This window comes from Megachile rotundata, chromosome 11 (assembly GCF_050947335.1).
Source record: "Megachile rotundata isolate GNS110a chromosome 11, iyMegRotu1, whole genome shotgun sequence".
Taxonomy (NCBI): domain Eukaryota; kingdom Metazoa; phylum Arthropoda; class Insecta; order Hymenoptera; family Megachilidae; genus Megachile; species Megachile rotundata.
The window spans coordinates 13,448,366-13,474,823 of NC_134993.1; the positions used below are offsets into that span (position 1 = coordinate 13,448,366).

General features: G+C 35.2%; 4 protein-coding genes across 23 annotated transcripts; 2 read left to right on the forward strand and 2 right to left on the reverse strand.

The window, feature by feature from the left end:
* Positions 1 to 1,196: 1,196 nt before the first annotated feature.
* On the forward strand, positions 1,197 to 13,168 carry stol (voltage-dependent calcium channel subunit stolid). Of its 11 annotated transcripts, XM_076537651.1 has the most exons (26): positions 1,197 to 2,016; positions 2,087 to 2,199; positions 2,259 to 2,417; positions 3,446 to 3,527; positions 3,637 to 3,747; positions 3,829 to 4,051; positions 4,152 to 4,283; positions 4,348 to 4,950; positions 5,027 to 5,163; positions 5,285 to 5,365; positions 5,426 to 5,506; positions 5,578 to 5,652; positions 5,742 to 5,756; positions 5,832 to 5,939; positions 5,997 to 6,068; positions 6,415 to 6,556; positions 6,633 to 6,854; positions 6,932 to 7,025; positions 7,803 to 7,835; positions 8,286 to 8,390; positions 9,221 to 9,333; positions 9,473 to 9,609; positions 9,757 to 9,926; positions 10,005 to 10,207; positions 10,324 to 10,654; positions 10,823 to 13,168. In XM_076537651.1, the coding sequence occupies exons 3-26, from the start codon at positions 2,320 to 2,322 to the stop codon at positions 11,115 to 11,117; spliced, it is 3,663 nt and encodes a 1,220-aa protein (XP_076393766.1). In that variant the 5' UTR covers positions 1,197 to 2,016; positions 2,087 to 2,199; positions 2,259 to 2,319; the 3' UTR covers positions 11,118 to 13,168. The 11 variants fall into 11 exon arrangements, 10 of the variants coding, with proteins under 10 accessions (XP_076393766.1, XP_076393767.1, XP_076393765.1 ...); XM_076537652.1 differs by lacking the exon at positions 2,087 to 2,199; XM_076537650.1 differs by lacking the exon at positions 2,087 to 2,199 and having other exon boundaries at positions 1,197 to 1,673.
* Positions 9,941 to 15,919, reverse strand: mmy (UDP-N-acetylglucosamine pyrophosphorylase mmy). 5 transcript variants are annotated; one of them, XR_013040028.1, is made up of 4 exons: positions 14,896 to 15,919; positions 14,439 to 14,835; positions 10,355 to 14,363; positions 9,941 to 10,245 (listed from the first exon to the last, which is right to left on the reverse strand). XR_013040028.1 is itself a non-coding variant. In XM_012279482.2 (4 exons), the coding sequence occupies exons 2-4, from the start codon at positions 15,372 to 15,374 to the stop codon at positions 13,827 to 13,829; spliced, it is 1,413 nt and encodes a 470-aa protein (XP_012134872.1). In that variant the 5' UTR covers positions 15,375 to 15,532; positions 15,738 to 15,919; the 3' UTR covers positions 12,957 to 13,826. The 5 variants fall into 5 exon arrangements, 4 of the variants coding, with proteins under 4 accessions (XP_012134872.1, XP_076393790.1, XP_012134857.1 ...); XM_012279482.2 differs by lacking the exon at positions 9,941 to 10,245 and having other exon boundaries at positions 12,957 to 14,363; positions 14,896 to 15,532; positions 15,738 to 15,919; XM_076537675.1 differs by lacking the exon at positions 9,941 to 10,245 and having other exon boundaries at positions 12,957 to 14,363; positions 14,896 to 15,596; positions 15,738 to 15,919.
* Positions 15,920 to 16,488: 569 nt separating this feature from the next.
* On the forward strand, positions 16,489 to 21,072 carry Arf51F (ADP-ribosylation factor 6). 6 transcript variants are annotated; one of them, XM_012279637.2, is made up of 7 exons: positions 16,509 to 16,742; positions 17,017 to 17,230; positions 17,320 to 17,431; positions 17,527 to 17,630; positions 17,707 to 17,905; positions 17,993 to 18,053; positions 18,820 to 21,072. In XM_012279637.2, the coding sequence occupies exons 3-7, from the start codon at positions 17,350 to 17,352 to the stop codon at positions 18,911 to 18,913; spliced, it is 540 nt and encodes a 179-aa protein (XP_012135027.1). In that variant the 5' UTR covers positions 16,509 to 16,742; positions 17,017 to 17,230; positions 17,320 to 17,349; the 3' UTR covers positions 18,914 to 21,072. The 6 variants fall into 6 exon arrangements, with proteins under 6 accessions (XP_012135032.1, XP_012135027.1, XP_012135023.1 ...); XM_012279642.2 differs by lacking the exon at positions 17,017 to 17,230 and having other exon boundaries at positions 16,489 to 16,638; XM_012279633.2 differs by lacking the exon at positions 17,017 to 17,230 and having other exon boundaries at positions 16,512 to 16,742.
* Positions 20,518 to 26,282, reverse strand: Vps50 (vacuolar protein sorting 50). The gene is made up of 8 exons (XM_003699231.3): positions 25,090 to 26,282; positions 24,398 to 24,913; positions 23,647 to 24,323; positions 22,914 to 23,583; positions 22,373 to 22,843; positions 22,188 to 22,309; positions 21,930 to 22,119; positions 20,518 to 21,855 (listed from the first exon to the last, which is right to left on the reverse strand). Exons 1-8 carry the CDS (start codon positions 25,132 to 25,134, stop codon positions 21,745 to 21,747), a joined length of 2,802 nt encoding a protein of 933 aa, XP_003699279.2. The 5' UTR covers positions 25,135 to 26,282; the 3' UTR covers positions 20,518 to 21,744.
* Between the last annotated feature and the right edge of the window lie 176 nt (positions 26,283 to 26,458).

The window sequence follows — 26,458 nt, forward strand, 5'->3', positions numbered from 1 at the left end:
CAAGTACTTGTACATAAAATCAAATGTGGAACAAAAAGAAATTCGTTTGGAAAACCGAATAGGAGGCGAAAGCTAGAAAAGTTGTTAAAGTTTGCGGCAATAATTCTAAGAAGAAGAAAGAGGCTAGTAAATTGAGTTTGCAGGAAACCATAGATACACGTTAAATCAATGATGCCGAGCTTGCGCCCGGTTACAACTACTCGTATATATACGCGATGGCGCGAGGTCGTATCTCGTTCTCGCTAAGTCTGAACTTGTTCGTTGATCGTGCGCTTCTATTCTCTCCGACGTGGAACAGGAGTTTCTCTCCTTGACGCTGTTCTCCCGTCTTTGTTGCTTGCCGTATCTTGCAACCTTCACCTCCCACCACCTATTTTCGCGCCGCGAATCCAAAGCGTCCTTCCAGTTTTATTCCATTACGAATACTATCTTCTTCGATACTGCGAGTACTGCAAACAATAGCGTTTGAATTAATTCATTATCAGCGTCACTTTTCTTTTACTGATCATATAATATTAGTCACACACACACAATATAGCACGCACAAGGTATAAAGCATGATCTAATAAACAAATTTGAGATTTTAGAAACTTAAGAATGTCGTATTGCAGTGTTATATATGATTGATGATTTGGAATTTAAGAATTTGGTAATTTGCAACTGTCAAAATTTGAGGCTGTAAAAAATTGCAAATTTAAATTGCGTCACAAGTGCGCATGCGCGTTGCCACTGGTTACAAACTATGAGCGGACCAATGAAGAGTGCACGTGCGCAGAACGAGTGAAAATTGGTCGCACAATGAGCATGGTCTCTCGTTGAACAGGGTACACCATCGTCAACCTTAGCGTCGAGGTGCCGTCACCACCGTCATCCCTACCCCCAGCAGCACCCCCGGTACTATCGGCATCACCACCACCACTATATATTCTGGTTACTACTACTCGGTGTTCGTCAACTGCCTACCTTTCCATTTCTCCGTCGGTTTAAGCGGGGTGGTAGCGAGTACACATGCTCACACCCTCTGGAATATCGTAACTCTTGAAACATCCGAGTCCAGCGTAGACGTAGTAAGAGTAATGCGCGCGCGCCAACCAACCAAGCAGCCACCTTCGTTTCGAGTATAAAGCGATTCGTACACCATCTTTGCTCGATTTTCATGAGAGAAAGTGTGATCGGAACGGACACGTGCACATTCGTTTATCTACGAGGAAAAATATAACGTGAATCTTCGCTGCGAATTCATTTCTTTCGTATAAAATATTGCGTCAGACGTCTACCGCGTTTAAATACCTGCTATTATTCTATCATATTTTCTTTCATTTCCTCCGCATTCACCCCTTTGCTCTTACTCTCTCCGTCTCTATCTTCGTCTCTGTCCTCCTGCTTTCTCGTCTCTCTCTCTCTTTCCCCACCCCTTTTCACTACCAGTACTCCCTTATCCCACCCCCGTCCTTCATTCTTTTGGGTTCTGTGCGCGTTACGGTGTGAACATACTTGAGAGATCGCGCGACAAGGCGGTAATCGGTGGTGCAATCGTGAATCGTGCACAAACGAATCGCGTCCAAAGAGCATCGAACGATGTCTACTTCGTTCGCAAATGGGAAAATATGCGTCCACGTTGAAAGAATACGATAATAAAGAGGAACGGTGATTTATCCGGCGGGTAAAGTGACGTAGGATCGTTTTTCTACTTTTTCTTACCTAAGCCTTCGTCGTACGAGCGATCGGTCGATCGGGTGGTTCATGTACGTTCAAGATATCTTTCTGAGACGATTCGATCGTTAGAGAAGCTGAAAAACGTCTACGAAGAAAAACTGCGCGTAAAGTGAATCGTTACGTCTCGAATTCGTCTCCTTGACATCTCGCGAAATGTCTTAGCTTCGTTACATTCGTGACCGTGACCATGGTTATTTTCGTAGCAATTTCATAACGTTAAGAAGATTTCCGTCTGTAATAAAGTTGTACGGAAAAGGATTACGAGAATACGTGAACGAGTGCGGAAGAAGAAGGGGAACGGTACGTGTGAATTTCTTCGTACTAGCGTAACAAATTCGTGTCATGTACGTACACGTAAATGCATATATAGGTTCGCGTATTATGTATATGCAAGGATAAACAAGATTTCATCGAAACGGTAAATTCACGCACGTAACGCTGACTCGCGTGCTCCGGTCGATCGATCGCTACTACGAGGGAGCGGTAAGACTAATTCTTTTCGTGAAGTAACGTTGGATTAACGCGTACGTTTCTCTTAAAAGATTGCTTGGTTCGCTTCGTCGTTTGCACGCATCTCGATTGGTCATCAAAAGCGTCGAAACAATGTTTCTGTCCGTTGGAAAGCTCGTCCACTACGGAGTGTTGTTACTACTATGGATCCGATCGAGTTATCAACAGGAAGAGGATATACCTCACAACGAGTAAGTACAAAGTGCTACTTTATCGCAATGTATCGTACATTACAATGCATGCATAAAATAGACATGTTAAAAGAACCCAACCATTGAAAGGGCGTGGGTATTTTGTCAAAAGTCCAAATAAAATCGCACAAACAAGTCGAAATTAAACAAGTACATTCATTCATCGTCGTATAGTCACAATTTTCATGAACGTGCAAATCGCGAAAAGTATACGAAAAAATGGAACATTTAATATTCTTGCTTTTCACCAATGAACAAACGAATGGGAGGGGCAAAATTATGAACGAAATATTACGTTATCCGAGCGAAAAAAATGCAGGGGATTATAAAGGCCGCGAGCCGTTTAATCGTTCAGGTGTTTGTATGGTAAGCGCCTAAAGGTAGAACAAAAAATACCGATGCTTTCGGAAATTTGAAGCAAAACTACGATACGAGGAATGAACGCAGGCGCATACCGAGTTACGCATACACAGTCGATTAACGAAAATCACAATCGACACGTATGCGTACACGTAACCGATGCAGTGTGAGTGCGTGAGTGCGTGCGTGAGTGCGTGCGCACGTGAGAATGCATATACGTACATACACGCTGTATCAATGATGCTCATCGCGTAAACTAAACGCAACGTGCAAAATAGTTGACGTTGATTTGTGGAATATCGAGCAATGTTGATCGCTGATTGGCTCAGATTGATCGTGTTACGAGATCACCCATCATCCATACAAATGGAGGGTAACGAGTTTCTAATTATACAAGTGCATACTTCGAAATAAACATCGGAAGCAAAAACAGTGATGCAGGTAAACCATGTGTCCGACAGGCACTGATATACACGGTGCGATTATTTAAATCTGAAAATGTAGTAGTTTTTAAATTAATAAATTTGATTTGGCGATTCGAAAATTATAACCTTAGAATTTTTTTAAACTGTCAGTGTACCGTTAGGGTGCGCGCGCAAGTTAACTATTGCTAATTGAAAGTTTGAAGCGATTCAAAAACAGTATGATTTTCTTTCTTCATTTTACAGGGTGAAAAACTGGGCGTTAAAGTTTGGCGTAGATCTATGGGAGTTTGGCAAACAAGTCACAAAAATGAGCGAAATACAAAGGGTAAGATAATCATTTTCTAAGAATAACAGAAATACTTTTTTCGATGAAAATTTCGAGGTTCTAAAAAGTGGTGTTTTTTGAAAATAAATTATTTTGTCGATACTTATAGAAATATCACGACATGGGGGCAGAGTTCGGAAGAAAAGATGGTCTTGTCTTAGTTCGAGAAATGGCGGCGGAGGTGAAAAATATGCTGGATTTCAAAATGAACGCCGTTATGGTAAGAAAAGCGGTCGTACTATGTACGCACATACATACATCGAATTCGACCAGTTTTCAATACACGATCATCGAATTTTAGAGGTTAGTGGAAAGCGCTGAACAAGCGGCAGTATCGGCACCTAGGGATGGAAACGTGTCACCAAAGTATTACGCTTCTCAACGATTCGACGCCACCTTTACTGGAGATGGAAGAACGTGGACCGGTCAAGAATCCTTCCTATCTTCTAATCGTCATTTCGATCACTTAGCCGTGAACGCTACTCTATCAACGGTTTTATTACCTGCCGGGGTGAAAGATGTCGGTAAGCAAAAACAAAGAGGTCTAAATAATTAATTTAACATCCTATGATACAATTCTGTTTTCAATTCTACCATATAGTATTTTTATACATACGTTTTCAGATGCAGAAGTAGCAGCTGCAATCCAGTGGAGTGAATATCTGGATCTATTATTCGTTAATAATTATGAAAGCGATCCTTCGTTATCCTGGCAGTACTATGGAGCAACATCAGGATTCCTACGTCGTTTCCCTGGTAATATTTTATCACGAATTAACAATACCCTGAACGATCGGTAAACCTAAATGTAACTTTTCAGCTATATCTTGGCCACCGATCAATCACCGAGCTGGCGGTGCATCAAAAAATGTGAATCGAGTCGTCCGAGACGTGTACGACTTCCGTATTTCTCAGTGGTTCGTTGGAGCCGCGAACAGTCCCAAAGATTTGGCTATATTAATTGACGTGGACTGCTACGCTTCCGAAAGAAACAAACGTCTGACAGTAACCACCGTTAAAACCATACTCGACACCTTGGGCCCTGATGATTATGTCAACGTCTATCGATACGGGGATACCGCTGAGGAGATCGTGCAATGCTTCAAGGATAGCTTGGTGCAAGCGTCGCCGGAAAATCTGCACGAGTTGAAAATGGCGACCAGTTCGATGAAACACGAGGAAACTCCGACAAATATATCAGCAGCCCTCGCGACCGCTTTCGAGATTCTTCACAGATACAATAGGACGGGCCAAGGGAGTCAATGCAATCAAGCTATTATGCTGATCACCGCTGATAACGCAGGCTTGCCTACAGAGGTCATAAAACGGTACAACTGGCCACATATGCCTGTGCGCATCTTCACGTATCTCATCGGTGGCGACAAGAGCGAGGAACTGAGAAGCACTGCTTGCGCCAACAAAGGTATTGAAATCTGTGGATCAACGTTAACTAAGCACCACTGGTCCAACACTTCACATTTCTTTTCGTTGCTTTTTAGGATTCTACGCGAGAATCACTGATCTGGAAGACATCAAGAGCAAAGTTTTTGAGTATGTTAAAGTACTTGCGCGACCTATGGTACTTTACCAACATGACCACCCTATACATTGGAGCCCGGTGTACGTTGGCGGAAAGGTATTAAGGAATTTTTCACTCATTTCATCAGTGGCCATAGTGTGACATAGAAATTATTTGCAAACACTTGTAAAATTTGGGGATGTGGAGAATTATAAGATTGTTCTTGATTGTGTTTTAGAGTGGCAGATATGGCAAAGAAAACGTTGGACAGTTAATGACCTCGGTTACAGCTCCCATTTTAGATCGTCGAAATCATACGGTAAGCGAATTTTATTTTTCACAGTTTTGATAAAAGGTTTCATTGTAATATTATTTACAGGTGAAAACGGCTAACTTGTTGGGTATCGTGGGTACAGATGTGCCAATTGAAGAAATTCAGAAACTGGTCCCTCCTTACAAGGTATACATTAAACTATTAACATTAACAGCATTAGCTTCCTATTTTACAATATCAATTCTATTGGTTCATAGTTGGGTGTGAACGGATACTCCTTTATCGTCGACAATAACGGTCGTGTCTTGTACCATCCGGATCTACGACCACTGGTGAGTAATTATAAAAAAACTCGTTCGAGCAAGAAAAACAGAAAACTACTGAGAACTTGCTGACTCAATCATTTATATTTTTAATGCAGCCAGGAAACGTGGACGTAAGTAGATCCTAAATGTTAATAAATTATTCTTGTAAAAATAGAATCTTGTATTAACAAAAGATATTATTATAGTACGAAGAAACGTTAAAGCCTACGTACATTAGCGTGGACTTGTCAGAAGTCGAACTGGCAGAATATGATGGACCGTTGCACCCACTGAACAATTCTCTTCTTCTGGATGTAAGTGTCTCTAATTTCGTTACTTTGAACCTCTTCTATTGTTACTCTGTTTTTCAGCTAAGACACGACATGATCGATCAGAAAGAGGGAGAGACCGATTTTGCGATTAAAATTCACTACGATGACATGGTGAGTGAAAGTTAAAAGCGCTCGGTGTTTCATACTCCGTTCACCCATTACCCTGCGCCTCTTCCTTTTCGATGCTTTTTCGGGTTCAACTTGTGCTCCATTTTGTCAAAGATTTATCGACGATCAAGCGACGTACGTTTACTTTCCTTGCGAATGTTCGCTTATTCGTTGATAAAAGGGAGCAGAATACTGATAAATACTACTTGTTAATTTTATCATGGAAAGTAGTGAATCACTATATTTTTCACGTCCCGACTTCTAATCACGCATTATCATATTATTCGCCATGTTATTTAACGTAGATGCTTTTATTTCTGTTGATGCGCACACACACACATACACACAGAGACGAGTTACCATAAGACGGCACAATTACTTTTATAAGCCGATAGAAGGAACACCGTTTTCATTGGGATTAGCATTGCCCGAGGGTTACGGCATGTTTGAACTGTTGGCCGAACAAGAAATCAAACATGCTATAATAAATGGTAAGTTCACTGCTAACTGTAGGGAGGATGGGCCGGTGAAAGAAATACTAATAAATATTTCATGAACGTTTTGCAGTAACCGAATATTTTAAGGGAAATAATTGGAAGGTGCATCCCGATTGGGTATACTGTGAATATAGTTCGGCTTCTGAGAAATGGTTCTCCTCCCCCGAGGAACGCGTTCTCCATTTTTTGGCACGAACGCGCAGACCGGGGTGGAAATGGATGTCCTTGAGACCAAGGAGTCCGAGCTCGCATCATAAACAAGCGAGCAAGCCTGACAAAGATGCGTATTACTGTAAGTGGTGTAATAATTGCATTCACAAATAGTGAATCACTATTATAGTTTGAAGTATAATTGATTTCCCTTCACAGGCGACAAAAGGTTAGTGCAGTCCCTTGTGTTAGATGCCTTGGTTACCGACGGCTTCGATAAAAGAGGTGCAGTGCATAAAGAAGATAATCAAAGGTAAGCAGCTCGTAAGTGGACTTCACGGATGCATGTCCTCCATATTCGGGCACTTATATATTATATATATTATATATATAATTAAATGAATATATATATACGTATATATTATGTATAGTGTGGAAATATTGACAATGCACCGCAATGCACTGCAATGCACAAAAGAGCACGCGGTATTTTTACGCACCGATTTAATCGATTATCTTAACGGATAGAGTAATGCGTACCGTTGCCTCTGTTTTTATTTTGCCGTTGTCTCGCATAGCCGTGTCGCCAACGAAATCGCGAATATCAAGGTTTCTGCCGATAAAGAATATGAAGAAGAAATTAACAGCGCAGAAAGGAAGAGTAATAAGTCATGAACAGATGAAGAAGGGAAGAAACAGAGGAAACAAGACAAATACCTAATCAATAAACCACCCCAACGGAGAATTATTTTAGATGCTTGGACATCAATTGTGGTGCAACTCTGTTTTTGCATTGGATTTTAATTCAAAGTACAACGAATATATAGGTGTGATTAAAAAAGCCATGGAACAAGAAGAAGAAGAAAAGAATGAAGAGGCGAAGAGAAACTGATTTAAGGTTATCAAGCTAGTCAAATGTAGGTTCGCAGTATATAGAAGCAAATTAATCTAGCGTATATTTATAGTTGACCGTGTTTTATGATTTTATATGTGACACGTACTATGCGCAACGGTTAATCTCTTTCATTTACAATGCTACCTTTTATCGCATATTTTCATTACATTTTATATTGTGTGTCTCCACCGCTAGCCCTATTGCCATACTGATGGCTCTACTGCACAGGTAATCCATTATGCACAATTATTTGTATAAGCGCACTCGTCGATAATGCACGGTGACATATGTACATATGTATTGTTTTTCTAAACGTTCTTGTTACCATACGACCCAATCCGAAAACTTCCGAAATTCCTTTTTGTCGTTACGTAAAACTGTGCTCGTGGTGGAATATGTTTTCCGACGAACTAGCGTTCTTTTCGAAACATTAATTCGTCAGAAGACAAGTCCACTATAACCACAGTCTAGATTTATAACAGTCAAGTTTCGCGATCTGTTCTTGAAAAGTTCTTCGCGATTGTTCATAAACGCGGTTAAATGAGTTTAATGTATTACCGTACGGTACCTACGGTACCTAAACTCGAAGATAAAAGGATCTAGCGTTTGTTTATACGTTTTCACCTCGTTTCATGTCTTACCGACGTTTCCATCATCTAATTGATTCTGTATTTGCAGTCAAGGAAAGGGCAGATTCGGCGTAACACGGAGTTTCATCGCTACTAGAAGCGGCCTCTTTCGTTGGCATGAGCATCAACAGAGCGAAGAAACCATGGATAACCCGTAAATGTCAAATATTTCTAGTCATAAAACTTTCAGAGAGCTAGTAAATCCACTTCGGATTGAAATTTTGCAAATAGCTTCATTATGGAAGCTATATTTGTGAGACAGTATGGTGGAGATTTCCACCATTTTGGATTATTACCATTTGATGTCAAATACTTCTCCTCATAAAACTTCCAAAGAGCTAGTAAATCTACTTGGATTGAAATTTTGCAAATAGCTTCATTATGGAAGCTATATTTGTGAGACAATATGGTGGAGATTTCCACCATTTTGGACTATTACCATTTGATGTCAAATACTTCTCCTCATAAAACTTCTAAAATCTATCAAAAACCTCTTGGATTGAAGTTCTGCAAATAGCTTCATTATGGAAACTATATTTATGAGACAGTATGGTGGAGATTTCCACCATTTTGGATTATTACCATTTGATGTCAAATACTTCTCCTCATAAAACTTCTAAAATCTATCAAAAACCTCTTGGATTGAAGTTCTGCAAATAGCTTCATTATGGAAACTATATTTATGAGACAGTATGGTGGAGATTTCCACCATTTTGGATTATTACCATTTAATGTCAAATATTTCTCCTCATAAAACTTCTAAAATCTATCAAAAACCTCTTGGATTGAAGTTCTGCAAATAGCTTCATTATGGAAACTGTGAGACAGTATGGTGGAGATTTCCACCATTTTGAATCATTACCATTTAATGTCATTCTCTACTTTACCGACACGTTCAATATTACCACACCTTATATCTACTCTTTGACTGTATAATTTAAAAAAAATCTTTCCTATTTTTCTTACTGAACTTTCTTTTTCTAGACCCTTCGCCGAGAAGTACGCCAGAGCCATGGATTCATCCTGGTACAAGCGCGCGGTGGATCAACACTCAATCGAACCAGAGAGTTTCGTTTTCAGCGTACCCTTCGACGCCGGTAATTATACATAATTCATGTATGGACACAGGAGGTATACGTTCACATGAAATTGCATGTATCTATAACCATTGTACTACTATTATTGTACTACTATTATTGTCCTATTTTGACGTTTAAATTATGTTTGCATCGTCAGCCGATAGTCCTAATCCTTTGGTCACCGCCACTCACGCGGTTTTCATCGGGAAAGGACACAAGGCACCAGCAGCGGTCGTAGGTCTACAGTTTCAGCATTCCTCCCTGGCTTCCCACTTCGTTAATATTACCTCTACGGTAACGTATGATCATCGTGCATCGTTTGTGCTCCTTTTTCTTCTATTCTCTTCTTCTCTTCTTTCCTCTTTTTCTATATCGTCGCTTACAATTAGAATAGACTACTCTGTCCATCGATTGGAACGAGCTTCAAATTGGTGTTTACAGTGCAGTGGCACGAATTGCAAGAAAAACTGTGCTTCCGAAGAATTGGACTGTTATATCTTAGACAATAATGGATTCATTATAATCAGCGAACGCCACGAGCATACCGGAAAGTTTTTCGGGGAAATCGATGGTACTATCATGGATTCTCTCGTTCAGGATAGAATATACAGGTACAAAACTCTAATTCTTGGTTAAAGGTTAATCATTTATTTACTTAAAAAGGTTACTCTGATTCTTGTACGTTTCAGAAAAGTAACCGTGACCGACTATCAGGGCAGGTGTAGTCCCCAGGAGTCTCATCAGTCCAAGGCATCAAGAATCTCGGATTCTGTAGCAACCTCCATTGCCATATTTGGGAATTTTCTGTGGAACATGGCTTTCACTTTTAACTTCCAACATTTGTGGCAAGATGCATTCGCGTTTGCTGACGAATCTGTTCTCCCATTGGATGGTAACTTTACTACGTTACTGTCAAGGGCTTACATCACCCTGACATTAAAAATAAGAGGGTGGTTTAATCCCTTGAGATCCATGTTACATGACAATAGTTGACTTCAGAATCAGTAGTTCACGTAATTTCAGACGATTCGATTTTTACCGATACCGGAGGAGAGGCGCACGAGTTCGAATCCTTCGTTGCCGGAGACTCCACCGATGATCCATCATTCGGGGAAAACGACCAGTTTCCGAAAGTTCCTGCAATCGCTACCGCAACTCCTGTCTCGCCTGGCACAACCAGAGCTACTTCCACTTACTATCCGCAGATGCAGACGAAGCTAAGAACGTGCGAAAAGAAAACGGACCTCTACATTTTACAGCCTGAAAGGCTCAACACCAGTGGACAAAGCAATCCGTTGAAGGGAAAATTAACCAACTGTCATATCACCGGTTGCGAGAGGTAAGTACAAGCTTCAAAACCTAAAAGTCCCTTAATTGTCATATTTTTACTAGAGAAGCCAGATTTACTGTTGAGTAAACGTCTTAACAATAACAAAATCAAGAAAATAACGTCTTGACGTAATAATCATTTCAAGAATACCACAATGAATGTAAATGTTTCTTCCAGGCCGTTCAGCGTACAAAAGATCCGTCATACGAATTTAATTTTACTGGTAGTCGACACATTGTGTCCATGCGGAAGTAAACAACTGAGTATCGAACCAATAGAGGCTCTCACAGAGCCCGGAGCTTGCACCGCGAGAAGAGAACGTCTGTATCGTCGAAGGCCACCGAAATGTATTAATTACCATCCAGAAGAAATGGAGATCAAGTTTTGCGGTGACGCGAGTCGCCCTACGTACTTCGTCTTCACGTTATTTATCGCGATTTTTATCAATATTTTTGCAAGACCGCTCGCGTGACTTTGTTCAAACTAATTACATACTGACACACACACAGACACACACACACACCCATTAACTTTTTGAAATGAATTTAGCGTTGTCGTTTCTATGAAACAGTTATATAAAAATGGTATACTAGTTGATCGGTTTAATACTTGTATTTGACGGATACGTGCATATGAGTGAGCGAACGAGTGCATGCGTGTGCGCGCGTGCGGCTGTTCGTGCAGGAAAAGAAATATAAATAATATGGTTAAGGTATATGTGTACGTATACGTGTACAAACATCATTTATTTAACGTGTGTGCGCGTGTATACACATATACTTTATGCACGTGCAATGTTGATGCGCCTGCACGCGTCTTCTATGTGCACACGTGCGCATGCACGCGATAATGTACATATACAAATACACGATATTAATGTTAATCGAGGATCTACGATTCCATATATACTATTGTAAATTTCTGTTGTGGGAAACTTGTGAATATTTCCTGATCGTACTACGTCGAATCTAATTCTCCTAACGCCTAACACGAATCGATCAAATCGTTCGTAATTCGCGATACGCTTAAACAGACTAGGAACGACGATAACACGAGCGAACGGGCAGTAATATTGTACTTTAAAGTCTGACTTACTATAGAGCAACAAAGCTCAACCGTCTCTTTACTTCCTTCTTTCTTTCTGTCGTCGCTGTTGTTGTTGTTGTTGTTCTTGTTCTTGTTCTTGTTGTCGTCGTCGCCGTTGTTGTTCAACGATCATCAAATCGCAGAAAATATTTACTCTACTTTGATATCGCTGTTTCCCTCTTTTCTAACAGTCGCCTCCAAATAATTGATACGTACAATTTTGTACGGGTATGGCGTCTTCGAGCTTACCTTTTAGTAGCAAACGATCTTATATACAGAAAAATAATTTGTGTCACTCTATATACATAGGCAAATTTGTTTGTCAAGCAACGTGGAAATGTCCGTGACAGATCGTGAAAACGTTATGTCGTCGTTTTTGTGAAGGATCCGTTGTTTTCGAAACTATTACAGTATTTGTTCCCTTGACATTTTCTATGTAAATGCCTAAAAGACACAGAATGGTTATAATAGAAACAACGAACAGCGCAAAGAGAAAATTATGACAATATCTTATCCAAAGTTTGTTTACTACGAATACATTGATAGAACAGTCTGACATATCTGTCGAAGCGTTACATTAAAAGATGATGTAACATATGCATAGATACCATATGTACACTGTGTGACTTCTCTTGAAGAGAATTTAAAAGTTTGATAATTTAGAAATTTTCAAATTTACATTTTAATCTTCTAATATTGAAAGCAAGTTAATCAAAGGAAGCCTAATTTTGTGGATAGTAAAAGAAGCGAGATGGACGCACACACGTATTTAAATATGCTTAGTGCGTCGTCATAACGTTGCATACTTGTTGAATGGAACGCGGACATAAAAGACGAATCAAAAGGAAGGAACTAAACCGAAAGTTTTAATATTTCATTATTATGCATATCGAAATTTGTTTATATAGTATCTAGAATAACTTATACACATCGTTTACGTACATATCTGCGACTAAAGATGTATCGCTATGAACGTCGCGACAAGAGCGTGGATTACGCTACGAAACTGCTATATCGAAACAAAATTCAACTTTATGACAAGTAAACTTTACAAGAATCGTGTTTTAGGTAAGAAATCGTTTTTTGAACGGCACTTTTAGGTGCTACCATGTCTTCCATTATTTGTATATTGATAATACAGTCGACTATAAATATAAATATATAAATATGAATATAAATATAAATATAAATATAAATATGAATATAAATATAAATATGAACATAAATATAAATATAAATAAAATACAAATATAAATTTAACACGCAACAGTATGCGCACACGCGTATGCCTAAGCATACCCGTATAGATATATACGTACTAACATGCTGTCAAATACGTATCTGTCTATACGACGAATAGAATATTAAACACTTAAAATTATGTAACTGAAATACGGCATAATAATATTATATAATAAAAGTTGACTGCAAGAAGAATCGAATTGTCTGTTTTCTCATACCATTTATTTTCAAAAGAATTGTGCTGAGCAGCTGATAAGAATTAGTCATCGCTTTATCTTGTCCCTTATCTGCTTCTCTTTATATTAGCAAAACTGTCTCGTACCAGAGATGCAGAGATGAGTTGTTGCTATATATAAATTTTGAAGATTGTTAGGAATTTAAAATGAAAATTTATAAAACATTCATTGTAATTAAATTTCCGAATTTTTTATTGGGTTCACATTAATCATATAAAAATTGTATAAATATTGCCAAAATATAGAGATTTTATTGTTTCTTATAACTATAAACTTTCAGTAGTTATGATCTAATTAAAGACATTATAAATAATATAATACTTAAAATGACAAGGAATGTTCAAATATTTACGTAAACATTTAATTCCGCTTCCCTTTGTACGAAATTATTTGTAATTATACGTAACATCGATTTTAACAATTTCATTTTTTTTATAAATAATGTCTTTTGAGTTTACTAGTAAAAAATTTATATAAAAGCATTAAAAACTCTTTACTCTAAATTTTACCTTAAATCACAGAAAAGTAAAAAATCATATCATATGTTCATGATAATTTCATTACCGTCATCAAGCATAAGAATATAATCTCATTATTTTACAAAAATAACAGTTATATTATTCCACTACGTAAGGACCCTCGAATGATTGCCCTTTTACGTGACTCAAGTTTTCTCCTGCGTACGATAGCAAAGGAGATATTTCTACGTCGTTTATCACATCTAATGCTCCAGCATTTAATAACCACTTTTTATGAAGCTTAAGTACATCATTCCGTCCAGTGCTTGGACAATCTTGACCAGCAGAATCTGCGTTTTTAAGAGGGCTAAAGTCTTCTTCGCGAATTCCCTCCCAAACTGTTAGTTGCTTCGCAAATTTGAACACATCAAATACAAATTTTTCAATCTTAATGCCATTCGGAGTTGTTGGTGTGTGTCTGTTTCCATCGTCATCGATATACGGAATTTTCTTCTTAGCAACATGTAGGTCCATTTCTTGCTCATGAATATCAGCAACGGTACGTAAAAAGTCTACAGTGAAGTAATGATTACAAATATTTGCAGCATTGTATACTAATTGTCCATCATTATAACGTAATTCAGCTGTCTCCTTTGATATTTCACTGTATTCAACAACTTGATAGATACCATCAACCTGCAAGAATAGTAATATATATGAGATAACTATAAGAGATCACTGTACTGTAAATAATCCCATCTGGAAACATACCTTACACACAACTCCAACCGGTTCATTTGGTGAAGACTTTTCTATAACTTTAACTCCACAATCTGTGGATGAGGATAAACAGTATCCCAAAAATACTGGATCTGCTACTTTTATCAAAATATTATCAACTGAATGAACATGAACACTGCGGATTCCACGTTGTCTCATATCATCCAATATTCCTTCTTCCTTTAGAGCCCTATATAATCCTCCATTTCCATCTGGGGCTTTAGAGATTTTATGTTTCTCATCCAGAATGATTTTTCCATCAAATGTAAAGCACGGCAACATGCCCTGTTTGAAAGCTTTTACATTTTCCTCTTTTAAACCAAAGTAATTATGTTTACGTAAAAAACTAACAGTTGTATCATGAGTGGCTTCACTGGTTAAAATGTACCTAATAAAAAAAATAAGTATTATTTCAATTCAAATATAAACAATGCAACAGTATACATACCAAGTTATCTCTCCTTTCTTCCCGTATTCTTTTTCTGCTATATTTTGTAAACGAAGTATCCTTTCTGCCTGCAGTTGGAACAAAGTTTTTCCTGATGGTAGACCAACATTATACATGCCTTTAGGATAAGACACTCCTAATCGAGTACCTTGACCACCAGCCATAAGTAATACTCCTACTCGACCATTGGCTACTTCTTGCAGACCTAGTTTCTCATATGCTTCGAGCTGTTTCTTACTAGCAGTTTTAACTGAGCCGATACTCTCTTTAGGTATAGGAGATACTTTATCATCTAAGGTATTTTTAAGCATGCAAGAAGAAGCATACGTTGCCTTTTGCAAGTAAGATGTCACTTCCACAAGGTTCAACTTGGACAGGTCCTGGTGAAGTTCATTTCTCTCTTTTTCAGATAACTGATCCCAGAATTTTAATAAGTGTTCTTGACCATACTCGGCCAGTTTCGTACGAAGAGATTCCATTGTAACGTTCTCGGTTACGCCCAGTTAAAGAAACCTAACCCAACTCAGGTAGAGTGAAGTGCACCTTCACTTTCACGATTCCACGTAGCACGTTTGACTTGATTTCTCTTATCGGCCCCTCTCGCCCTTCCAGCCTCACGTAGTTCTCCTTTTCTTTTCTAGCATATTTTGTTTGGTCAGATGTACACCGACCGTGAAAAATCATGTTTATTCTTTTACCTCCTATCAAATACCGAGATTGTAACCTTTTCTTAAAGCACAATGTTATATTAGCGATTCGCGTATCCGTCTATCAATAAGACACAACTAAAGAAATTAAGAATACTCGAATATCTTACGGAAACTATCAAAATCATTCCTCACCATTCATGCAGGATGCAGAGGAGAAGTGAAAGGTTGCAAGGTGAAGACACAACCGTGCATTCCATCTACGATAAAACTGAAATGTTCAGGAACTTAACACAATGTTAATGTTAACATTTATCCTTGAAAACTATTTATACATTCGTCTATGTCCTATTTTGGAAATATTGAAACTTAATATTCAACTGAAGAAAAAAGAATGTTTCAAATTTATATACTTGTTGTTTCTTCAAGAGGCTTAAGCATCAATTTTTTACTCTTAAGATAAACTCTTTTTAAAAGTAAAAAATGTTCAAGATTGAAAACGCAATATCATAACTTAAAGAATTATAAAAATTTGATATGTATTTATCGACAAAAAATTTAAACTTTTTGTTGATTAGTGGATTAGTTGATTATTCGGTCACGCATGCGTGTCAAGATAAAAAACAGTACTGTATTAACTATAAGCAGTAAGAGGCGCAAATTTACTCCACATTTTAAAACTTTTCTTACAATAATGTAAAAGCAGAGTTATGAAAAAATAGATCATTTCCGGTAAACTAATTTTGAAAATTAAGGAGAGATCGAAAAGCTGTATGCCTGACATATTTTGAATATAGTTTAAAAATATCACGTTATCGCTCTGAGATTATTCCGCGCGAGCGATACCGATAAAAGCTCGAAATTAGGCTAAATTATAACTAAATTTCCATAGCAGTAATATTTTACAGTGTCAAAGTTTTAAATATACTGCCAATAACGAATTAGTAATGATTCGAAACATGTGGTGGCGCTCGAAAATCTCTGTCAGAATTGAATACATACAAAAGTGATCTCAATATTTCGTTCAAGTTACATGCGTGTTTGCTTGTGACTTACGAAGAGACATCATGCTGTACCTACCTAAATAACGTTTCTGGTAATGCTGTAGCGATATTACCGCTGTAATAATAAGTTATGTGTAGTGATGTGATATGTCTACGCGTTCATGATAAAGTATTCGCTTTTTGTAAATGTATTTCGGTGAGTTACATTTGTGCTTGCTTCAAGTACACAATCCTTTGATATTGCTGACTTGAAGGATTTTTTTCAAAAATTCCTCATTGATTGTCATGCAAGTTACACGACCGATTAATCTGTTTGTCGTGACAACTGTTGAGTACATTCATTCAGATCTTATTTTACAATTAACTGTTACGATGAATTCAACTGTAACGTGAATACATCACGAATTTATTTATAATACCATGATTTCATCAATATCTGTTTGTTTAAATTTCACTTGCAATTTTGATAGGTTATAAGAAACGTCCTTGGATTTCCTTATTTCGTTAATATTTCATTCACGTAACGTGATAAATTGTTACTCATAGTTTAGGGTAACAAATTTCGTATGGAGGTTAGAAGTTCATAAAATGTTCTTCTTGCATTGTTTTAAATTTTATACAAAAACCTGTGACAATACAAGAGTTCTTAAATAACGAGGGACCATATTTTGAAGAGATTTAAATGTATTTGAATAAGAATTTTATTATTTTTCATAGAAATTTCATTGACCAACAGTGCATTCCTTTTAAAGAGTATAATTTATGAAATGTAGGTGCCAGGTGCCTAGAAAGCAGCTGGCAAGATGGGCAAATTGTTGTCAAAAATCTTTGGCAACAAGGAGATGCGAATTCTTATGCTAGGATTGGATGCTGCTGGTAAAACTAGTATCCTTCTTATATATTCTTGTCCATATATGTGACTTATTACCTAGAAAGGAATTTTATGTTTACTTAGTAAGATTTCCTTAATTACATATCAGCAATACTATATAAACTTAAATTAGGGCAATCTGTAACTACTATACCAACTGTAGGATTCAATGTAGAAACAGTTACCTATAAAAATGTTAAGTTCAATGTTTGGGTAAGTGTTGCTACAAATTTTATTTGTGCCAAGTATTTCAAACTTTTAAAGTGATAACAAATTTGCTATACCTTAGGATGTTGGTGGGCAAGATAAAATACGTCCACTGTGGCGTCATTATTATACTGGGACGCAAGGTCTTATTTTTGTAGTAGATTGCGCCGATAGAGATCGAATTGATGAAGCCCGTCAAGAACTTCATCGAATTATAAATGATAGAGAAATGCGAGATGCTATTATTTTAATTTTTGCGAATAAACAAGATCTTCCAGATGGTGAATATTGATATGTTTGATTATTGTATTTATTAAGTAATTGCCATATATAATTTGTATTATTATATCGTTTATTAAATGTCATAGCAATGAAACCGCACGAGATACAAGAAAAGCTGGGTTTAACTAGGATACGAGACAGGAATTGGTATGTTCAACCATCATGTGCCACAACTGGAGATGGGCTTTACGAAGGCCTTACTTGGTTGACCAGTAATCATAAATTATGAGCAAATATTTATTTTTCATCGATTAACCACATACCAAGAATGTACGTTTGCTTTGTATTTTTACTTTTATTTATCATGTAGAGGCTCTATAATGCAACTGATAATGATCTGTGATCAATAAGAGAATGATCACTTTAAGTATATAACAGCAAATGTAAAACAACCATTAATATCGGATGGTGCATTCCAGTACTAGGAATATAATACAAATAGAAATTTATCAAAATACCAAATGGTATAAACTTTGTTATTAACTGTTTATTAAAGTTCGTGAAAATAGTTAATACAATATTATTAATTATATTATCACGTTCAGCATTTCATTATAATTTATGTGTACATATATATACATACGTACGCGTATCGCGGTATGGGATTATTATAAAAATTATGATGAACTACTTGTGGTATTAAGGGATGCATTAAAAAAAGAACGATCTTTGCAGTTTGAAGCTTATCATTTATATTATAATTCATTTGATTCTTCACTGGTTGTTGTCAGTGCTATATAATATGTATTACATAATATTCATACATATAATCCCATTGATATATGTGAGTAAACATTCAAAGCACTTACATTAGTGGCTTTATATAGCACCAAAATATTATTCGTCTATAAATTTGTCTTAAAAAATTTTTTCTTTAAATATATTAATAGTTTCATTCGTTCTTTTTTGACAGTTGTCTTCCAATTAAAACATTTTTTTTGACATACATCAACCAACTCGATTTCGAAACGCTTTTGATATTTCTGTACGCATATCTTTATCTTTAATTTCAATTGAAATGCATTTAACGTATGAACGTACACTTATACATACAAATGGGGTTGTTTTGTACGCACAAATGGTAAGCCATGAGGGTTTAATGATACAAGCTCAAAAAGAAATGAAGAAACAAAAAAAAACGTGAAAACAGGAACAATGTTACTTATTAACGTAACTGCATTGAATCTGCCAATGTTTTTTACACGTTAAGCGATTGAATAACGCAAAACTAGGATTAGGTCACAAGGAAAAGAGTCAGACAGTGTTTTATTCGCATTTTATATAATTTTGTTCATTTTTTTAAATATATATAAAATAATATGTAGAATAAGAGTGAAAAACATATTTACCGTATTCGCAATTGATTAAAGAGGAGAATTACATCGTATCCAAATTTCTTGGTTTCTACAAGTTTTGTACTGTCAACGTACTAAAGCAAAGTAATGTTAATATGTTACTCTTTCACTCTATTTCTATGTTAACGTTTTATTTGCATTCCACAATTACATTAAGGTATTAGAATTTTAACAAATTGTACTACTTTACATAAAAGAACAATGATAATTATACAAACATAAGTTCGTCAGATTCTTTTTCTCGGCATCCGTACCATTAATGTTAAGTATCGTATTCGATGAAACATAATGTGCAAAATAATTAACTGATATTTAAAAGCCATAAACAGGCTTTGGAACGAGATTAATGTATTTTTATTTTAATGTGTTTTCTAGTATTAAACAGTGCTCTATGGCATCATGTATTTATACGATACTATTAATTTTGTACTCATTAACATATTATAATGTTGGAACGTGTTTGTTTCCTTTGTATGAAAAACAAAAGAAATGCAAAATATTATAATATAAATAATTTTATTGGAGAATAGTTATTGTTTAGAAAAACGTATTTTAACATTAGTAATCAATTTTGGCAATAAACTTAATTTAAATTCAAAAACTGAACTTGTATGATATAAGATTCATTGAATAGGAATAATAAAATTATAACTAGTGAAATTCTAGTTTTCATAGGTGTTATTCAATTCAAATAACTGAATTCTATTTATAATCATCGTAGTGAGTCATTGTAATATGTAAGAAACATTTTATAACCATAGAGTACACTTTTCTTTGATAAATATCCAAAGCCTGAAGTAAAATGAATCCTACAAATGATAAATAATTTGAAGCAGATATTTTGTCAGTAAAGGTCATCTAATAGCAATATATATTTATTCATTCTCTGCTCACTATGAAATAATAAATGCATTTATAGCATAAGAATCCAATCTTGCTTGAAAACTCACAACTCAGCATAATATTAGTAAATAACGTTTTCAGCTAAATTTATTGTCAGAATAAGCATTTAGTATCATTCGGTTCTTCATAGACGTATATCCTTTATATTTTCCAACAATTTGTTTTAACAGGGGCCATTCAGAATGGAGGGCTCGATATAAAACGCTTTGGAGTAAAGAAGAAAATCGGTTACTTCGATAAATTATCAGCGTTTCTTAACATCTACTCCATGAACCGTTGTTCATTTTATACAATTAACGAAACAAAAATTCAACAATATTTCATATGTCTTTTACAGGAAATAATGCGTAAACTTAGGAAGTGCGATTGTCATTTTATTAGTAACAAAGTTAACAATACGGTCCATAAATTTCAGAATTAGGAAACGCTGACTTACACTACTAACCAGAGAGTTCTCGATGCACCTACATAACTGAATTTTTATATTTACGTTAATCGGTAAACAAGTCACTTTAGTTACATTCTGGTCTACAAAAGAATCTTCCATCTTTTTTTATTTTACAAAAGTCGTTTGAAATATATTACAATACATATCGTACAATACACGTGTTCAATAATATTTATTTCAAATAAGTTTTCTAGTAATTATTAAGGAAATAATGTTACTGAAAACCCGCAGTTAAAATATTTTCATGATTAACAAATGAAGAGGTGCAATAGAATTTTTTGGTTTCTAGTAGAAGTAAAATATACAATACAAATATACAGTATGTATAATGCTATAGTAAATACTTCTAGATAAATAACGGTAATTTTTACAAAATTGGAAACCGATAAACCCAGAAAAAATATATGTACTTGTATATTATTATTATTATTTGTATAATAAAGACACCTTTAAATTATAACAGTATTGTCTCAAAATATAAGATTCCATGTATCTCGATAAATATTTCAATTCGGAAGAGAGCACTGCATAATTAAAGATACTAAATCATAACAGTATATATGTATTTAAAAAAATTATTTACATTGTATAATAATTATGTTAAAAAATCAAATATAAAATATCTTCTATCAACAGATTAAGTAACATTAATGTTTAAGGTTAAAATATGTTAATATCTTTTATTCAGAATCTTGGTTAATACTGCTAGAGATTCTAATAAATTTTAAACATCCAATGATAACAAAGGGTGAAAAATTTTCAACTATTAATAACAGTATATTATATGAATTTACTTAAAAGATTTTGTGTGAGATTCGTATAACTGTTTAATAATACTCAACTATATGTATCATTGCAAGATTAGAATTAAAGATCTCGAATTTTATCACGTGTATCTTCAATTTTATGAAACTATGTTCTATTTGCATAACACCATTACTGATAACTGAACAAAACATGTTATAGAAACTGAAGAATTATTAAATCAGCTTAGTTCAGAGATGCAAGGAAACCTTTCTAAATATTTACAAGAAAAAAATACATTTCCTTTTAGTCATTTAAAAAAAATGGTATGTTATGTAATCTCTATCTCAACATAGTCTTGAGATGTACTGTAATGTATAGCTTTATGCTATCTAGATGGTCGTTGTTCTTCTATAAGTGCTATTAAACGTTGCCGAGTTTTTTTATTATTTTGACATGTTGAAGAGATCAAACCAATCAAGTGTTTAATAGAATATTCCTATAAGACAAACATTTCAAGCGATAAATTTTATCAGAAAATTGTTTAATAATTGTATATGAAATTTCAATTACCTTATGTTCTTTTATCCATTTCTCCAAACGATTTTCTGGGAGATAATAAGCTTTAATGTATGACTCCACGTATTCTCTATGCGGCATTGGTCTGAGACCAGTTATCATCTCGAATTTTGATTTCAACTGTGTGAAATCAAGTTGCATCAATGCTCTACCTCCATTTGTACATTTCTTAGCATTAGAGAATCTGTGATAAAAATTTTAGAAAAATAAATGTTATACAGAAAAAACTAGATTGTTCAAAGAATGACATACCCTTCTACTAAAGTATGAGTGATTAAATGTGCAATATTTTCCCAAACAGCATTATATACTTCATCTGCTAAAGGAAGACAACTTCCAATGTTGCTCAATCTTTCATTTAGAACACATATATCCTACGTACAAGAAATATTTGTGTAAGAATAAAGAAAAATTTATTTACATAAAAAAATAAGTACCTGAAGTAACGAATCTATATATCCACTATGTTGTGACATAACATCCGTCACCTCCCAGTTAACCTTATTCATTAAATTTAGGATATTTGCTACATCAAACGCTTGTGACGCAACCGCCATGTATACAGGTTTCCTTAAATCTATCGTTGATGCTATTGTTTGCATATAAAATTGATGAAGGAAACCACGTTGTGGACTAGCACCGATTAAATGTTCTAGATACGGTTTCAGGCTCTCGTATTGTTGTCCTAAAAATATTAGAGATTCTACTGCCACGATACGTTCCATCAAACCGTGTAGTTCTTCTGGCTTGCGTAAATTCACGATGGAAGAAAGTTGTGGTTGTCGCACTTTGTCTGAATTTAATTGAATATTATCTTCTGTATCATTTTCACAAATAATTAAATTCTCTTTAATTCTTGCTAGTGATAATTTTAACTTTGGGCTATACAAAGAGTCGCTATTTATTTGCTGTGAAAGAAAAAAAATAATTATCAATAATAAATTAATCTTCTTGAATAAATTAACTGTGGAAACTTACGAGGTCTGAGGTGAAGAACAAATGTACAGTATAAAAACATAATTCATAAAATTGTATCATACTTTGTATGACAGTGACTGCGATTGAACGTAGAAGTCTAGACATTTGTAAATACTTTCCACAAATACGCAATATGCTTAGCGTGGTATTTGTAACCATGGGTCCCGATTGTTTCAGTTTACATTTCTTTTTATTTGTTTTAATATGGTCAGAATCATCCACGTATTCACGTTTTAATTCGTCAGGAATGTCGTCGTCGGATTCATCAGAAAAATAGGCTGGCGGATTATCCTCACTATTTAACAATATATCTTCATCCATCGTGTCATCCGAACCTATGGCAAACGGAGACGTTCCTCCTTCCAAATATTTTTTGATCCATTCTATTCCCATAGTACTATCATTTTCACTAACGTTAGAGTTGTCCATGTTGTTCCAAACTTTACAACTATTAAGCGATGGTTTTAGACTTTTGAATTCCTGTAATTGTGTTGCTACAAAGTTGGGTTTGACAGGGCATAGTTCCCATCCATCGTTCTCTAAAAATATTCTAAGTTCATCTAATCTTGATGCATGATAGTGGGAAAAATATGATAAGGATTGTTTTCTTATAGATTCTTGTAAGTTTTCCGACTTGAAGCCACATAACTCTTCTCCAATTTCTATTAATCTGTAAATATTTTGTGTCAAAAATATACATTTCTATATCTATATATATTTGTAAAATATTTACCTGTTAACTATGTCTAAAACTTGTACAAATTGTTCAAATTTAATGTAAGTTAAATCGACATTCATTAAAAATATTGATATTTTTATTTCAACGTCATGCCATACTCGAATCATACTATTTTCTAATTTATGCTTTACATATTGTTGATTAAAAGTTTCTTCTACATCTTTAACATCAGACTTAAATTTATTTTCTTGAGTATTGTGCCAATTTACTATTAAATAGTAAGAACTCAATATTGTCCACAATGATTTACATAATTCTGTTAGACAAGCAATGCAACTTTCACGAGGAACTGATTGACAAAGCTGTTTGTATTGCCTTTTTGTATCACCACCTGCATACGAATGAACAACTGCAAAAGCAGTATTGTGAATTGCAGCAGTGAAGTGCATATGCAGTTGATCCATTGCAGACTGTGTTTTTCCTAACAGAGTATAAGCTTCTTGTATGGATGTGTATATTGTCACATCAAATTGTGTACACATCCTTGAGAGCGTAACATCTAGAGCTTCTTCTGCTTGTTCTAAAATGTCCTGCAGCTTTCCATTCAAAGCAGCAATACAGTGAAAGTGTTTATAAGTTTGTGCAGCACTCTGGCATTCTAAAAGCAATGAGATTGCTCTGGGATAATTTTTTTCATTTAGTAGCTCTTGCAATCGATCTCCTGTACGTTGCTGAAAATTATTACAGTAACTTACTTCTTCATTCCCATTCAACAGATGAGTCAAATTAATTGAACAGAACTTACCAATGTTTTTATTGTATTTAAATTATTTAATAATTCCTCTACAACTTGTCTTTTTTGATAGTTTGCTAATATTCCTAAACTAGCTGTTGTAAACTGCCTTTCAGCCAATTTCAGATCTGCTCTTCCCATTCTGCATATTTCTAATACATCTTGCAACTGCTCTTGTATTAACAAGATCTTTTCAAACTCTTTCTTACAAGCAGTTTGCTTTTGTAAAATAAGTTGTAAGACTTTATTTGACACAACCTGATGCTGCTGTTTCAATTTTTCGTAACATTTCTCGATTTCCTCAGATTGCAATACTTTTGGTAGCTTTTCTAATTCGTATCTACAAGCATCAAAATTGTGATCTGTATTAAAATAAATTTTTTCTATGGATTCTAATATATCTTGGTCAGGGATAGGCTCATTTCCTGTCGATTGATCAGCTTCTGATTGTACATTGTCTAGTTTCTGAGATTCTGATGGATTCAGTAGATCTGGATGTAAGCCCATAAGTGGAATCTTGGTTGCATTCTACACAATAATGAAAAATATAAGTTTCTTGACAGTTTTCTCTAATGCTAGATGAATTATTATCAACATAACCTAATGAATAAGGAGAAAAGAAAAGACAAAAGCAGCTGCACTTACAACTATATAGTATCAATAAATAACGTCTAACATATTAATTATAACATGAAGTTCATTACCTGTTTATTAATGAGGCCAAAAAATTTAGACTTTAAATCTTCCATACTGTGACTTTTTCTAAAATTGCGTTTGATACATTTTTATCTATTTATTTGATCTTTTATAGCTTCCATCCATGCAATGAGCATAATAAATAACATTCGTCATTTCGTCATAATTATTTTATTAACCCCATTTCGTAGATATATACAATCTATTATTTAAATCTTATTGTACTTGAAATAGATACGTAAATACATTCAGGTTATATACGATATGAAGTTATCGCGGGAGTCATGGTTTCCAATTAACAGTACGCATTACTGCTTTTAAATTGCCATGAACAGTTGTACGAATAGAAAATTAACAAATTATTGACATTTTACAAAAGGACATGTAAAGTATTTTGGAACGGTATTATTATTTAACCGCAACGTGTTACGTATGACAAAATAAATATTAATAACTAACTTTTAGAATAAGCATTTGAAGAAGTAAAAAATATTTAATATAAAAAATGTAGGGGACATATTTTATTTTAATATGAGTAACTATACCTATATATATAATTTTGTGAAATAATACAAATTAATTTCATAAAAGTTGAATGTCCACTCTTACTAAAGATATGACATTTCAGAAAGTGGTTTTTTCTTCAACGCATTTAATTATACCATTCATGACAAGTAAAAATGATTCGATAATATATGAAAGAAGCTTCTAAGAATCACGAAAAGTGGTTGACGAGGATTCGTGTTAATCAAATTAAATAGAAATTCTTCAATATTCGGTAAATTCATTACCCTGTTCCATAATGACTACGCACGCGATTCTACCCGCGTAAACGCAACATTAGGGTGCGTTTCCACTGAACCCAGTGTGAAAGAGCACGAGAGGAACATTCGTCAGTGTTCGATGTTCGTTGACTTTGACATTCGGTCATACAAAGACTTCTTAATTCTTACTGTCAATGTAAGAGACTAGAACAATCCAAGTTATCAAATTCTCAAATTGCCAAACTACAAAATTTAGCGTGTACCCGCTTGATTTCTAGTTCGTAGCACCCGAACACTGTCGACGAACATACTAATGGGTTGTTCGAGCTCGTTTGCGTTCATATGATTCAAGTCGCACCTTTATAACGATAAACAAACGTTACCTACAGATACAAGGGGGTTGAAATCGATGCAACATAGCAGGGAGGGTCGCGTAGGTGTTCCAGGGTAGTACGTTTGATCTCGCTTGTTCTCATTGGTCGGATCCAGCGAATCCTATTAACCGATTGGTTTAGAGGTCCTGCGTTGCCCCCACCCTTTTGGGAAGAGGTGTCCGGAAGAGTAGGGATTATAATACGTACTTTGCATCGCATGTATGATACGAGGGCACACA